Here is a 14,905-nt window from a genome sequence, read left to right as displayed (position 1 = left end):
ATGGTCTGCTGGGGCCAGGGGCGTGTCTAAAAGTGAAATTTAAAATGGGGGAGACCCCACATTGGACTACAGTTAGCACTGCCGGGGCCATCGACTGTGTATGTATTTATGTATGTATGTGTATATTCAGTACTCCTTTTCTTCGATTCTCTAAGCCCAGGAATCCAGGCACGGGCGAATCTTATTTAGTGCAAGTGTGTGTGTGTGTGTGTATGTATGCATGTGTATATGTATGTATATATTTTTTTTAAGTTGGACTTTTCTTTGTATTACATGTGCACCTATGCACTCAATGTTGCAGCATATTTATAAAGCTCACGTTCAAAAGGTTTCATGGCGCTAGCAGACCAGAGGCAGGAGAGACTCCAAGCTAGACCATTAGCCCAGTGGTTCCCAAACTGTGCCGTGGCTCCCTGGGGAGCCGTCAAACCTAGCCATGGAAGCTGTGCACTTTAATGCATTTAATGTTGACGGGTCTGTTGGCTTCAGTTAAACTAATTAGACTTAAACGCATGATGTTGATGATTTGTAAGTGACCTGCCTAAAGCTGGAATCGTAGTGCTTAATTGATGGCATGTCTATGTAGATCTCCATATTTCACTGGATCCCCATATTCCAACACTCCACATAAGTGGGAGATGCCTGATTTATTTTGTTGGACTCGTTAATAGTTTTGCTTTTTCCCAAATGCATTTTACACCAATTGAAGATATCCGAAAAGTACAATTGTCCTGTCTATTAAACACACTAAGTATTAAGTATTGGCATTTGTACTTGAACCATAGGTACTTGAAGTAAACATTTCTTTCAGTACACACATTTCAAGACAGGCCTGCTCTCTCCTTGAGCACAGGGAAGTAAAACACCATATACGACATAATGCCAACATTTGGAAGCAAGAGGGACGTTTAAAAAGATAAATTAGAGCAATGTATTTGGCGTGCATTGATTTGGAGGCGATTTTAGGGAGGAGACCGCAAAAATAAAGCTGTATGTGGTTTAAAAATCGAGTCGCCCTGCTGAGACAGGTGTGTTGGCATGTATGACATGGTTAGAAATGGAAGTGCATGCAAATATTCTTCAAGCGCGGGAACGTTTTGGCCATGGGGCCTACATGCATAGGGGTGCTATCTGGCACTGTAAGTGGGATAAAGTTTGAGAGGTACTTTAAAAAAGGCAAGGGCAAAGAAGTGTAACTATGAATATTTTATTAGACGCCGCCTTAGTAATACGAAACACCCTGCGTATATAATTATAGTACCTTCATCCACTTCATCGCAATTATTTTCAGGGAGAAAAATGCAAATACTCCCGAGGCCGGGCTTACATACCCCCACCCTCTCCAAAAAAGTAACAGTGGGGAGCCACGGACAATGGCCAGTGGGTCAAGGGAGCCACAGGTTGAAAATTTGGGAACCACTGCATTAGCCTGTCTGAAGAGCCAGGCCCTAAAGCTCATATAGACGTTATGGCTCTGGGGTGTGGATTCCAGACACTAGGAGCAAGCACGTGAAACCTGGTTCCGTCCAGCGTCTTCTGGTGAATTTAGGGACCTTAATAGATAAAGATGGGCAGATATAAGATTGCTTGTCGGCATATAATTCCGGGTTTTGGAAGACACAACTGTGGCATTTGCCATGACTGGATTTGAAGATGGTGCGCCCGGTTTTTAAAAAGGGTTCTCCAACTGGGAGCCGGTGTAATTTTCAAGCAGAGGTTTGGTGTGGTAGCATCTAGGATGAGGCCAGACCAGTCTAGCTGCTTGGCTTTGGACCAGCTGAAGCCTCCGACTCAGTCCCTCGAAGGCCCAGGTAAAGGGGGTTGGCACGAGCAGTGCGGGTCATGGCCAGGGCACTTAAGACCTGGATGATGGCCTCAAAGGAGAAAGATTTCCTGTGTTTGATTTTCCTTCTTCGAAGCTGACCGTGATACTGAACTTGGCCTGAGAATGAAGTCTATCGTGATACGAACCCGAGTATTGATTGGCGCCTCCCAGCCTTGCACCCGTGCTCTTTCTATACTCCTTATTGGACTGTGCCAGAGCTCTCGTATAGGCTCAGCACCTTGGGATAATGTCTGTGCTTTAGAAGTGCATGATTCTCTAGCCACAGATATAAATACACGCACACATCTACCAAGTCGGGTTTAAACCTTTAAGCGAAGGTTGCTTTGCAGAGAGGCAGTTTAACCCTGCACCCTGCCGCACACCGATCTGTCAATCCTGTACACCCAGCAACTAGTGGTAGGGCACGAATGGTGCCAGGGCGCACAGGGCCCCCGCTAAAGAGGCCACTGACTGGGGCCGCGGGCGCAAAGGACATGACCTCTTTGCAGTCCGCAGCCTCCATGAGTGGTCACGGGCGGTCTACAGCCCTCCTGCCTTGTACTTCCATGTCCTTTGTATGTGTCCGTGGTCTGCAGAGGAGGGCGGTCCTGCGAGGAGACCTCTGCCCCGTCCATAGCGCCGGTGGGGGTGTGGGAGAAGATTGGCGCTTTGCTCGACCGCTGTTCCCTATTCATGTTGTACAACCATAACTCGTTCCGATCCCCACGTCAAGCCCGGCCCTTCACACCTTCCCTTGTTGGTGCCCTGCCGCGCTGGGGATAACCCTGTCCCGCCACGGCCTCGCGTGGAAGATCCTGGTGGCCCGTGGAGTCACCCCAGGGGCGTCTTTGCCGAGTCCCTTGTAAGCGGGAGTAACAGATGCTCAGATCTGCCCTGCTAGGGCTGTACCAGTACTACTAGGTTGCAAAATAAAACGGTCGTTTACTGCTATGCATGGGCGTCCGCAGGAGGGGGGGGGGGGGCAAGGAGGGGCACTTGCCCCCCCCCCCCCCCCCCCGGGAGTGCACCTCCTTGCCCCCCCCCCCTCCCTGCAGCCACCCATGCTTTTACGGACGCCTTTTGTCCGTAATTACGGGCCCTGCAGGGAGCAGAGCTGTTCCCTGCCAGAGGCCTGAACTCCCTGATCGGGTGCCTCGCACTCCTCCTCGCAGCCCCTCCCGCCCATTGTCATTCTGTCTGTGGCTGATTATCACAAACAGAATGACAATGGCCAGTTTGAGCTGCGCGCCACAAGCACGAGTGGTTAGGTCTGGACACAAAGACCTCCTTTTAACACTCTGTAGCTTGAGAGCAAGGGGTCTTCTGAATGAAGTTCTGGGGGGGTTGATGCATTATTCTCCCAAGTCAAAAATTGAGGTTGCGCCATAGCCCGGATTTCAGATCCCACCAAAACGTACACACTCGTGTCAATAACATATCTAACTGCCAGTATGCACCCTATCATGTCTGGCAGGACATGCCGACCCTGTGTTTCACTGCCTCATATCCCCCTGCACCCCACTCCCCACTGCCTCATATCCCCCCTGTACCCCACTCCCCGCGCTCAGGGCCGGCTCTAGGGCTGTGCGACCGGTGCCACTGCACCGGGTGCTGACTTCGTGTAGGGGGCGCTAATATGATTTTAAAAGCACCTGCTTCTTTCCTGGACTCCTAGAAATTTTCAGCCACCAATAAAAATGTCTAAATTACTGCAGTGATTAATGCACTTCTTAGAGGGAGAGATCGAAGTTTTGTGTAATGTAAGTTTCTACTCATCCTAAGGTAGCGCAGAGGGTTACTATGCTTGCTGCAAAGAACGTGCAGCTCACAAAGTGCGTGTAATGTAAATAGGTCAGTGGGTCACACTTTTGTCAGAGACCATATTGTTGATAACTCTTTGTTAAAATCCTAATGTGGAACAGTGAGCAAGTAACTGTTATGAAAGATGCATGCAAACTGTAGGGTATGGGCTAGAGCGTTATGATTTCCCCCCAGCTTTTCATTATCCCAATGTGGCAAAATGGGTTAATTTGGGTAGAAATCAATTCTTATTAATAAAGGGAACCCCCCATCCATGGTGCTAGGTTTTAAATTTTAGGTTTCTGATTCTCCTGGCCAAGCCCTCTTAAACTATCCTGCCTACCTGTATGGATGACCTGTGACTCCTACACCTTCTTGTCCTCTCTTATTTAACATTTCCTATGCACTGATTTACACACTTATGATTGATTGTCTATGTAATCTGTGTAATGTAAAGTGTTCTGACACCTTATACGGATAGGAGTGGCGCTATAAAATGAATTAAATGCACCTGAGACTGAATGGTTACGGAGGCTTGAGGGGCGCTGTGAAAGGATGGTTATGAAGAACCTGTAGTGGAGGTGGTCATTGGGGGTGCCAAAAAGCATTGTCGCACTGGGCGCCACGAGCGCTTAAGCCGGCCCTGCCCGCGCTCACTGCCTTGTATCCCTCTGTACCCCACACCTCGCGCTAACTGCCACAACATATCCCTCTGTACCCCGCACCTTGTGCGCACTGCCACAACATATCCCTCTGTACCCCGCACCTTGTACACACTGCCACACCATATCCCTCTGTACCCCGCACATCACGCTCACTGCCACATATGCCTCTGTATCCCACTCCTCACTCTCACTGCCTGATCGCTCATTTTACCCTGCCATTCATCTTCTACGTGTTCTCTCCCCCTTCCACTCGTTCTACCTCTGTTCACCCCCTTACTTCTTTTAGTGCCTTACATCTTTCTCAATATCTCTACTTCTTTTCCTCTTCAGTAACATCTGTGGCACATCTCTGCACTTCCATTATATCAACGCACCCCTCTACCTCACCTGTCTAACTCAGTCTTTATTATTCCCTCTTCCTCAGCTGTCTCTACCTGTCTATGACACACCTTTCCCTCTCTCTACCTGGCCCCCTCACGTTCCACGACTGCGTTATTCTCCACTCTCCAGCTTTGATTTACCTGTCTCTGCGCCTGAATCTTTTTCTTCTACACCTCACTTCTTTGACTACCCTTCACCCCTCGCTACCCTTCTGTTTGCCTTACTACGGTCTTTACCCGACCCACCTTTCAGTGCCTCTTTCCTTTTCGCCTCACTCCCTCACAGCGCTCTCCTAGCATGCATCTGTTTCTCCCCTCACCACCATGCCTGCCTCTACCCCTCCTGATCTTTCTAACCAGCCTAACTTTCTACCTTCCTGTTATTCCTGGTAGTGAACCTTTCATTTCACCCCTCCGGTTGTATTACCTACGCATTCAAATTGAGTAGGTCATTGCTGTGCTCCCAACCAGACATCGAGACCCAGTCCCCTAGCCTCTCAACATGCCCAGATATAACAAGCATTGGCATAGCCAATTGGTCTCGCCTTTGGGACCTGCTGCAGAACTAAATACTTATACTGCCGGCATCATACTTACCCAGCGCCAAGACGCCTCGGCAAAAGTGAGCTATATAAGTTATGCAGTCAGTGAGTCAGTCATAAGGTCCCAAAGGCGAGACCTATAAGCTATGCCAATGCTTGTTTTTCTCAGGTTGGCCTGAACATTACCCGATCCTGATTGTCTGCCATTTTAGCCCCGCCCCTATTGATTAACATTAGCTACGCCCCTTCATTTGCCAGGTTCGCCCCCCCCCCCCCCCCCCCGAAAAATTTCTGCGGACGCCCATGCTGCTATGTCCGCGTCTTTATCCATAAGCTATCCATTCAAACGTTCTTTCCTCGTGAGTGGAGCGGCAATGCTAGTCTGGCTCCCACTAACCACAGCGCCTCACTACCATGTTACTTTCTGCAAGCGCTTTGACCCCTTATCGGCACTAGAGGCGATAAACAAATGCTCTATACACGGACCATGATATCGGAGACCTGTTTTTTAGTGGTACATAACCGACTCCCGGGAGACATCGTGTCGGTGCATGAGGGAGCCGTTTTGGGGGGAGTGGGGGGGGTGTAATGCCAAATTGCGGACTGCTGTCGGGTCTCGGCTGCACCATGGAATGGGCCTCCTCTGTTAGTTTAATTGGCTTCTGGGCGCTATACAAAAATAACCGGGGAATTGCCGGGCCCGCATCTGAGCTTTAAAATCCCGTGAGATTGATAAACTATTGTTTTTGTCCCTTTTTCCGCGCAGTGAAGGCTTTAGGCTCCACTTGACCAGTGTGCTACTGATTCAGTTAGTGGCCCAGCGGGCGCTGGCTGTAGCCTACCGGCTGTGCCCCTTCCTTTGTCCGCGGTGGGCAGGGCCCCCTGGGCGCATTCAGCATGATAAAAGGTACATACAGAGTGGGTCAAAGGTCGGCTCGTCCAATCCGTTCTCGAGGGAGGAGCGGAGGCCCTGGAACTGTTCGTAGTTTACCTGAGGGATGCGCAGCTTTTCTGTGATGGAGGGAAACACGCGACTGGTAAGGCCGATTTGTTTGTGTGCAAGCGAAGTTTGATTATGCAACCCGCCCATTGGAGGGAGCTTGGTGATGAGTGTTTTTGAGCTGTTTATCAGCGAAAACTTTTATAATCTTTTTGGACTGGTTTTACTGCAAGCCGCGGGAACTGTCTTCCCCTCCCCCGATGGCTGAGGAATCGTTGAGTACCGCGTGAAAGGGTGGCACTGTTGGGTTACCGCTTTTAAGCCGCGAGGATCTCTCCACCCACTCTTTCTTTTAAAGGGGGCTTTCATTGGCTATGTGCAAAGAACGGTTACTTGAAAATACGAGCAGTGAATTTTGTCGTAAGAGGCATTGCTACCACAAGGCTTTTACATGATATTAGACGGCGCCTTGTTTCTCACCGATAGGACGTGCAGCCATACAAGGTAGAAAGATGCTTGCCTTTGTTAAAGAATGTAACTCCGCACGCCCCCCCCCCCCCCCACCCCAAGCATGGGTTCGTACTATGGTAACTATCCCAACTCCGAAGTAACGAGTTCCTGCTAAGCCAGGAGGTCTCATTCTTAGCCTGCCAAAGCGCTGCGCTGCACCTCACCCAGGCCAAAAATGCAGCAGTGAGCATGTGCCAGCACAGAACGTTGCCGTGCAGCGCCCTCCGTGAGTTCTTGCACGGGTGCCCCTGAGGCGGGGTGGGTCTGTTAGGCACCCCTGAGAGCCAGAAGCAATGGCGTTCAGCGTTTTTGTTTCTGTGCATATTGGAATAATCATCGGCCTCCCCAATCCCAACTGCCAACGTGTTCTTTCCCAAGGGCCCAACAAGTGCTGAGATGGGGGCCTGTCACTGCCTGTAAGGTATTGTTTGCCCCCTGTTGATGCGCCCCTTTTGAGTCTAGGATAGATTTAAGAACCCATGAGCGCCGATAAAGGTTCTCCCCGTTTGATACACAAGAATCCCTCCCCATTCTCTCGCCCTTAATTATGTAAATATACGTAATTTGGTTCCAGTGGATAATGTTTGAGATTTACTGTGAAGTCCTCCACGTTTCATCCTGAGCTGTGGCGCTTGACTGGCAGAGTCGGTGGCGGCATAGCAGTGATTGTGGTGGTACCTCCCAGTCTCCCGTTATCTTTTCTTCCTTGGTAAAGCTTTTTATGGGACATACAAAGTAAAACGACCCCACTAACCTCCTTGAATGCATGAGCAACATAGGACTCGCCCATCTCATCCATGGCCACACAGCCAACCACCCACCGCGCAGGTCACATGGTAGACCCCATATTCTCCTCCAGCAACTGCGTCCCTTAAAGCCACATCGCCGAGCTCATGTGGTCCGATCACTTCATCATCCATTTCAACTGATGGATGTCTTGTTTTTTTGTTCACACAAGCAGTTTTTGAAAGTTTTATTACTTAAGACTAAAATTTATTAATGTGTTTAGAATTAGCCCACATGATTCTATGGTTGGAGCAGTCTTTATAGGCAACCTCTGGTTACCTGGGCTTTTGCATCCAACCCCACCACATCCCTGGAACAAGGTGTCAGGAACTTTAACACATGCATCACAAACTGTGCCAACGTCATCGCCCCATCAAAGACTGCAGTAAATAAAGGTTCACAAAACAGGCCAGCTGGTTCACCGAAGAACTTCAAGTGGCTAAGCGCATCTGCAAATGGTGGAAAGAAGATGGCGCACCAGCAAGGACACTAACAGGACCTCCTTCAAGACCTCCCTGAACCTCTACTACCAACTACTGAGAGAAGGGATGCCCTAGCTGCTTTCATAGACTCCAGCCACACAAAGGAACTCTTAAACATGGTCTGGGAGTTCTCCAACTCCTCAGCCACTGAGAACAGTAACACCCCATCACAGGAGCTCTGCGACAACCTCTGCAATTTCTTACACAAGATCTCCATCTGCAAAGCCTTCAAGCCCAAGTCTACTGAACTACTAGACTTACACAACCACACCCCACACAGCTCAGACCATCATCTGACCAATTGGAACATACTCACCACCCAGGAAACTGTCGCCTTCCTGAACTCCATCCACTCAGGAGCACCAATTGACCCTTGACCACACCACATCTCTAATTTTGGAAGTGACAATCGGCCCCAAACTCACCTCCCTACTCAACACCTCGATAACCACAGCCACATTCCCAGAGGACTGGAGACAGATCAAACCCCTACTGTAGAAGCGACCAGCCAACCCCAGTGAACTCTAGAACTACTACTGGAGAACTATCAAATCAACTGCACACATTTTGAGCAAATTTATCTTTTCACCTCCTCTGTCCGTATTCCGCAGCTGTAAGACTACCCTGATCCCAGCCACAGACTGCATCCCAGACCTCCTTGACCAATGATAGATGACAACCCTGATGCTCCTCGACCTCTCAGCAGCATTCAACACAGTATCCTACCACACAATGATCATCAGGCTGCACGACATCTGCCTCCAATGTACCTCTTAGATGGATCACCTCATTTCTCACTGGAAGAACAGTCTGCCTACCTTAGTTCACCTTGGAACCCAGGGAAATCTGTGGTGTTCCCTATGGTTCATCCCTCAACCCCACCATTTTCAACACCTATGACACCCCTGGCCAGCATCGCCAGATCCCACAGGCTCAACGTCCTATCACATATGCAGACGACAACTCGTTCACTCCCTCTCCCAAGGACCCCACCACGACCAGATTCCACAGGTGCATGACGATCGCCAGCAACTGGATGAAAGACAACTGCCTGCAGCTCAACACCGACAAAATGGAAGTGCTGATCTTAAACGACAACTCCACACCCAGAACGGTTCTTGGTGGTTTCCGAGACCAGGGCCAACACCCACCCTATCTGACCAGGCCAGGAACCTCTGCATCATCCTTAACAGTAAACGGACCATAAAGTCCCAGATCAACGCAGTCTCCTCTGCCTGCTTTTTCACTCTGCACATGCTTCAAAAGATCAAGTGGCTCCCCATGAATCCCAGACCTACAGTCACCCAAGCCCCAATCACTAGCAGACTACTAGAGCAATGCTCTACTGTGATCACTACACCCCTCCAGAGACTACAGTCAATTCAGAACACCACAGCTCGACTCCCCTTAACCTCCCCTGATGGACCTACATCTTCTGTCCCCTCAAACTCACTGGCTCCCAGTACAAAAGAGGTGCCAATTCAAGTTACAAGGCCCTGCACAACCTAGGACAGGCCTACATAAACCACAACCTGAGTTTCTATCTACAAGCCAGACAACCATGCTTCTCTCAAATGCCCACACTTCCCTCATAAAGATATATGAGCAAAGGATGCTACTTCTCCTACCTTGCATTTAGTTTGGAATAGCCTCCCCCCTCCAGCTCCGTACCTCCCCATCTCTCCAGGCATTAAGAAAAGCACTTTAGTTCCATCTCTGAGTGAGTCTCGGCGAGAGGCTCTTGCAAATCCTAAGCGGGCACTCTGATTGGCTGGCTATTGGAATGTTGGAAATGACATGGATGTTACCATTTACTGTGAAAATTAAGCAAAAAAAGCTAAATGAGGGGGTAGCAGAGAGGCATGTCCCCCTCCATTTAGAGGAGGTTTTTAAGGGATAAGTAGTCTGAAGATGATGCATGTATATTGTTTTTAACCAATTCTTACAATCCTGTGGGACTCTCGCGGGATTGTGAGTAGTCTGAAGGAGCAAATGAGTTCTTGATGCACTCTGGTAGCTGGAAGGCATATTTTGGTCCTTGTTTTTTTACAGGAAATGTGTAAGGGATTGAGTATTCTGGTGGTTAGAAGGTGGATTTTTTTTTAAAGAATGTTATGATCTTAAGAGACTCTCAGGATCGTGAAATGAGTGGGTGACATTTGAATACATTCTGCTATGCACACTTAATGTATGAAAGTCTTACTGGAGAAGGAGTGTGGACTCTGCTGTCTGTCTACTTGCCTGTCCAAACGCTACGCTAGATTACCATAGACTTTTCTTAAGGTAGTTCACCGCCTTGACCACTCACTGATGCTGATAACCATATTCAGCTGCTGCAATTAGTGATACTACTTCCATTGGCGAACTCTGCAGGATAAGGTGATACACTGACATATGCTAAGAGTTTGCAGCCTCTCTTTCTGCTATTGAGTCCTCAAGCCTAAAACAGACTCCTGGTGCAGCCTTTAAATCTGAGTGCCTAGACCAAGTTGATGCTGTACTGTGCACCAGACCAATCATAGATTGTGTTCTTCTTTTGAGTGAGTTTAACAGATTTAGCTGCACTGTCCTCGTATGGGTTTTAAGTCATTGATGGAATAATTCAAAAGTATTTAATGTCTGTTACGACGCATTCACTGATATTAGTACTATGGAGTGTGAAGATGTTAATCATGAGCATGAACGGGTTTCTGCGCTGTTTCGCCTACATGGCCCTCCTTTTTAAGCATTCTAAAGTTGCTCAAGCATTGCCTAATTTTAGACTGCTGTTCACATGCTTACGTGTGGTATAGGACCCTTTAATACAGACTGCTAATATGGGCACACTGAACCAAGTGGTTTTACTGAACCACGTATGTAGTTTTGTTTGAGAAGAAAGCCTGACGTTAATGAGGGCTTTATAGGGTCCTCTGTAAATAGGTAAAACCGGCATGCTTTTAAGGTCAGGCCCATGTCTCCAATGGCTGTTGCTCATCCACCTACTGCTTCCTCATGTCCTTATCACCACTGCTTTTCACTGTAAACTTAATTGAAGAACTTCCTCGGTGTAGCAACTGTTTTATTGTTTCCCTGCTTCTCTTGCCCACAGGTAGTAAGGGGATCCTTATGCAGCACCACATGAGATGAACAAAGCACCACAGCCCATAGGAGGACCCCCAACAATCCCGCACCCCGCCCCTTCTCCTGGACTTTCACAGGTAACCCATGCTTGTTTTTTATCAACTGAATGTATCGTGCTTCCTTAGTGGCATAAGACTGCCCTCTGCTGTCCATTTGCCATTTTGCAAGGATATTTGCGACATGTGGGTCCTTATCTCGTGCAGTATGCACTTGGCATTCATGAATCTTACTACAGCAGACCATTACAGACCTTTTGTTCAGTGACCATTTTAACACCTTGTCTAATACAGTTTTTATGGATATTGTGTGGGTGCAGGCATGATGGGATGTGTATCCGCATGCATCCCAAGTCACAGTATTTGAAGAAAGCCAGTTATGTTATCTTACCTGCTCTTTCAAGTGTGCTTGCTCAGTGTCTAGTGTCAAAGAGCGAGCAAGCAAGCCTACTTTAGTACTCCATAGCAGTACTCCATATTCCACAGTGTGTATGCTTTGTACTAACTGAAATTCTTCATGGTAGCCCTTGCATTCCTATTGGTGCTCTCCACACATTGTGACCATGGGAGGACTGAAAGTGTTTGTAAACCATAGGCCCAAAATGGATCAGCTGCTTTGGGCTTCAGTGTAGATGTCCATTGGCAAGAAGTTGGTGGAGTTCTAAGAGCGTTTTAACATCACACAATAAGACTGGTTCATTTTGTGCATCCTGGAGAAACTACATTGATCTTTAAAGTACTGGTGCCGTTGCAGGCTTAAGCAAATCTTGATTTGAATGCGGAGCAGTTACAAACTTTTACACCGTGATGGTTTTTTTTTTTTTTTTTTTTTAAAAACCTTTATTGACAGTTCAAGAAGAACAAGTATGGGCCTACAACCCCCCAGGGCCGGCCGCTAAGCAATCAGAGCAAGAACGACAAGTATAAACACAGGCAGCACTTCGGGGAGCAAAATCGTACTGCTTATACTGTGGACAGCGTAAGTAGGGCACCAGGAGAAAGAGGTTTTCATTTTATGATGAAACAAGGCAGAAGGATCAGGTGACAAGCAATTTTAAAACAACGATCACGGATATGCAGAGTAATGAACGTTGGCGATTTACAGCAATCTATTCGGTCAATGGCGCAAACACAAGAACATCAGGATGGAGAAAAACATAGTCTACAGCTGCGCCCGCAGTCCCCCGCCAGAACTCCCCAAGAACACCCCGGAAGTTGTGAACACATGGAACGGCAACAAGGCATAGCAAAAGGAGGTGTATCACGCTGATCCCAGAAAAAGAAAGACAAAAAGAATCAGAGAAGAAAAAGGAGGCCATGGAAAAAAGATGAAGGAATACAGAGTCCCCTCCCCCAACCCCCCACCCTGCACCTCTGCAGATGAGTACGGCCCCCCCCCCCCAGCAGTGTGCCTGTCGCCCTGGAACCAGACCCGAAATGTAGGAGAATAGGGAAAAAGAAGTAGGAAAGGACCCCCACCAGACGGGGGGGTTGAGAAAGCATTTATAAACTGGAGGAGGGCCTTCATAACAGACCCCCGGCTTCTCCCTCCCGCACGGTAAGGTTCCCCTAAAGTGAACAAGGAACAGCACAAAAACAATCTTCTCAAACCACGATGGGGAGCATTATGCACCTATTGTGCCAGTAGCCATGTCAGGAGAGCACACCACCCCAAGCCCGCCCGTCCACTAGGCGACCACCCCCGAGGGGCCAGCCTCATCCCTGACCACTCTGTGGAATTCTGCCCATGCCAACCCCTCGACCCAGCACCATACCCAATGTTCCTAGGCAGAGGAATGTCCAACAACGACAGAGAAGTGACGCACACAGGTGGGGTGGAAGTCTCTGAGCATCAACACAGTCCGCCGCGTGAGGAAACAGGCTTCCCAGTGCTTCCCAGTGCTGCCCTAGGGTCTGCACTGCACGCAAGGCTCAGGAAGGCAGAAGCAGCCAAAACAGACATTAGTTGCTGGAGTTGTCTCTGGGTCGCAGGAGGGCATGCACAGGATGAGGCCACCACATCCCACTCAGGTCCAACGCCTCCGGGACAGATCAGGCCCTCAGAAGGTCGAACACACTGTAGCATACTGGCCGGGGCGTCCAGTCGTGTACTAACCTCAGGGGGGGCCGCCACAGCGTCCTCCTGCGCGCAGTGTGGGTAGACTCTGTGTTCGTGCGGACAGGCGGGCCGCCACTGCCCCAACTCCGACGCCACACCATCGAGCTTACTCCCCAAGATCACGAAACCATGAACCAAGGAGGAGTGAAGAGTACCAAGAGCCTCGAGGAGGTCGCCGTACCCCAGCTCAGCTCTCTGTGATCTCGCCGCCACACTCCCAAGAATCGTACGCTCACAGGCCCGCTGCGGCCCAGCGGACAGGATGGTAGGCTTCATCGACCCAAGATGGCCGCCAAGTATGCCCGACCCTCACCGGGGCCGGGACCCCGGGACAAGCGTCGCGATGTCCACGTCGCGGGTGACCGGGTTCCGGGGGCAGGCAAAAAACTATCCGTGGTCACGGGCAACAGTCGTCCCCACCACGGACCAGCTCCCGTAGAAATCCGGGGGCGGCCCGCAATGATCGGGGCAGGATACGGACGGCGGCCGGGCAGCTCACCAGCAAGGCAGGGGCAGTCACCGGAGGATCTAAGATTTGCACCCCCGGTCATGCACTCGGTCAGCTACACTGGGCAGTAGAAGTGACCACGCCGAAATGTAGGCCGAGTTTAACACCGCTTCGGTGGGCCGACTTCACCCAGTCACCACCGGCCGCTGTTGTCGCACTGCCACCCGGCCACGGCGTCCACTCGATGTCCCGGCTCCAGGGCCGCACAGGCCGCAAAGTTCAGATGCAGTTTTCTCCGGCGATAGCACGGCTAGAAACCTCGGAGTCACACAGTCGGGAGCCCCTCTCCTTCAGAAACACGACCACGTAGCACAAGTTGAGGATCTCAGGCAGGATATCAGTGCGGGGTGCGGAGGTTCACGGAGCCGGGAGTCTACGCTGCCGTCCCGGTCTCCATCTTGGCTCCTTACACCGTGATGGTTAATGTGTTTTTTAGCACATTTTTTATTTTGCATTTTGTAAATGTATCATATGTAAAGAATGAATCAAATGCAAACTCAATGGTATGCTTCTGAACTAAACAGCTTTCTTTGTTCTTCAGTTAATCGGAGTTGAATTGGTAGGTGTCGCAAAGCAAAATGATAGACATGTCCTGAATCCTGGCTCATATTGCGTCTTTCTAATCCTGTTCCTATTTTTACTGTGTTAGCAGCCCATATCAGGCGGCATATGATGAATACCCTGCCTCCAGGTAGTTAATTTGTTGGTCTTGAAGGATTGGAATATCGCATTTTCTTTCCCCACCGCCCTCTCTCCCTTTTACCTCTGAAGTGGGCTGCCATAGAAAATACAGCAGGAGAATTTTGGGTGCTGGATAGCCTGGTGAATGGAAACTGCACCCCTGAACTGGGCGGCTTGCTGGTGGAGGGTGCTTCCCACATCCTGTTGAGGGACCTGGCCTGTGGTGAGGTCCATGCCTATGATTTGTGCTGACAGATGGTGCTGACCCATAGGTCAAATAGAAAAGCAAACTTGAGTCCAAATGAAAGGCTGAGCATTGTAGGGGCCTGGCTCTGGTCTTTCATGTTTCATCTAATCCTAAGATAAATGCATATGAAGTGTCACTGCATGTGGTGCTGTTGATAGACCATTTGGCCACTGCAGACTGGTACCCACCGAATTATATTTAAAAAAAAAAAAAGATGGAACGTACCATGTCTGACCTATGCAGGGACACAGCATCTCGGAACTTAGAGCAGACAAGATGGATCAATGTGCAGCGAGGGGGAGGC

At 49.4% G+C, this 14,905-nt stretch overlaps 1 protein-coding gene across 12 annotated transcripts in view; it reads left to right on the top strand.

The window, feature by feature from the left end:
* Window positions 1-14,905, top strand: part of LOC146786091 (eukaryotic translation initiation factor 4 gamma 1-like) — a 1,219,153-nt gene that overhangs the window by 213,439 nt on the left and 990,809 nt on the right. For all 12 annotated transcript variants that reach the window (XM_085635575.1, XM_085635572.1, XM_085635570.1 and 9 more), the window contains one exon: window positions 11,019-11,127. In XM_085635575.1, the coding sequence (XP_085491701.1) occupies window positions 11,053-11,127 (75 nt within the window). In that variant the 5' untranslated portion in view covers window positions 11,019-11,052. The remainder of the gene's footprint in view (window positions 1-11,018; window positions 11,128-14,905) is intronic.

Source organism: Triturus cristatus, chromosome 11 (assembly GCF_964204655.1).
Source record: "Triturus cristatus chromosome 11, aTriCri1.1, whole genome shotgun sequence".
NCBI classification, from domain to species: domain Eukaryota; kingdom Metazoa; phylum Chordata; class Amphibia; order Caudata; family Salamandridae; genus Triturus; species Triturus cristatus.
The sequence above is the reverse complement of the archived record's forward strand: the minus strand, read 5'-3'. Positions and strand labels throughout refer to the sequence as shown.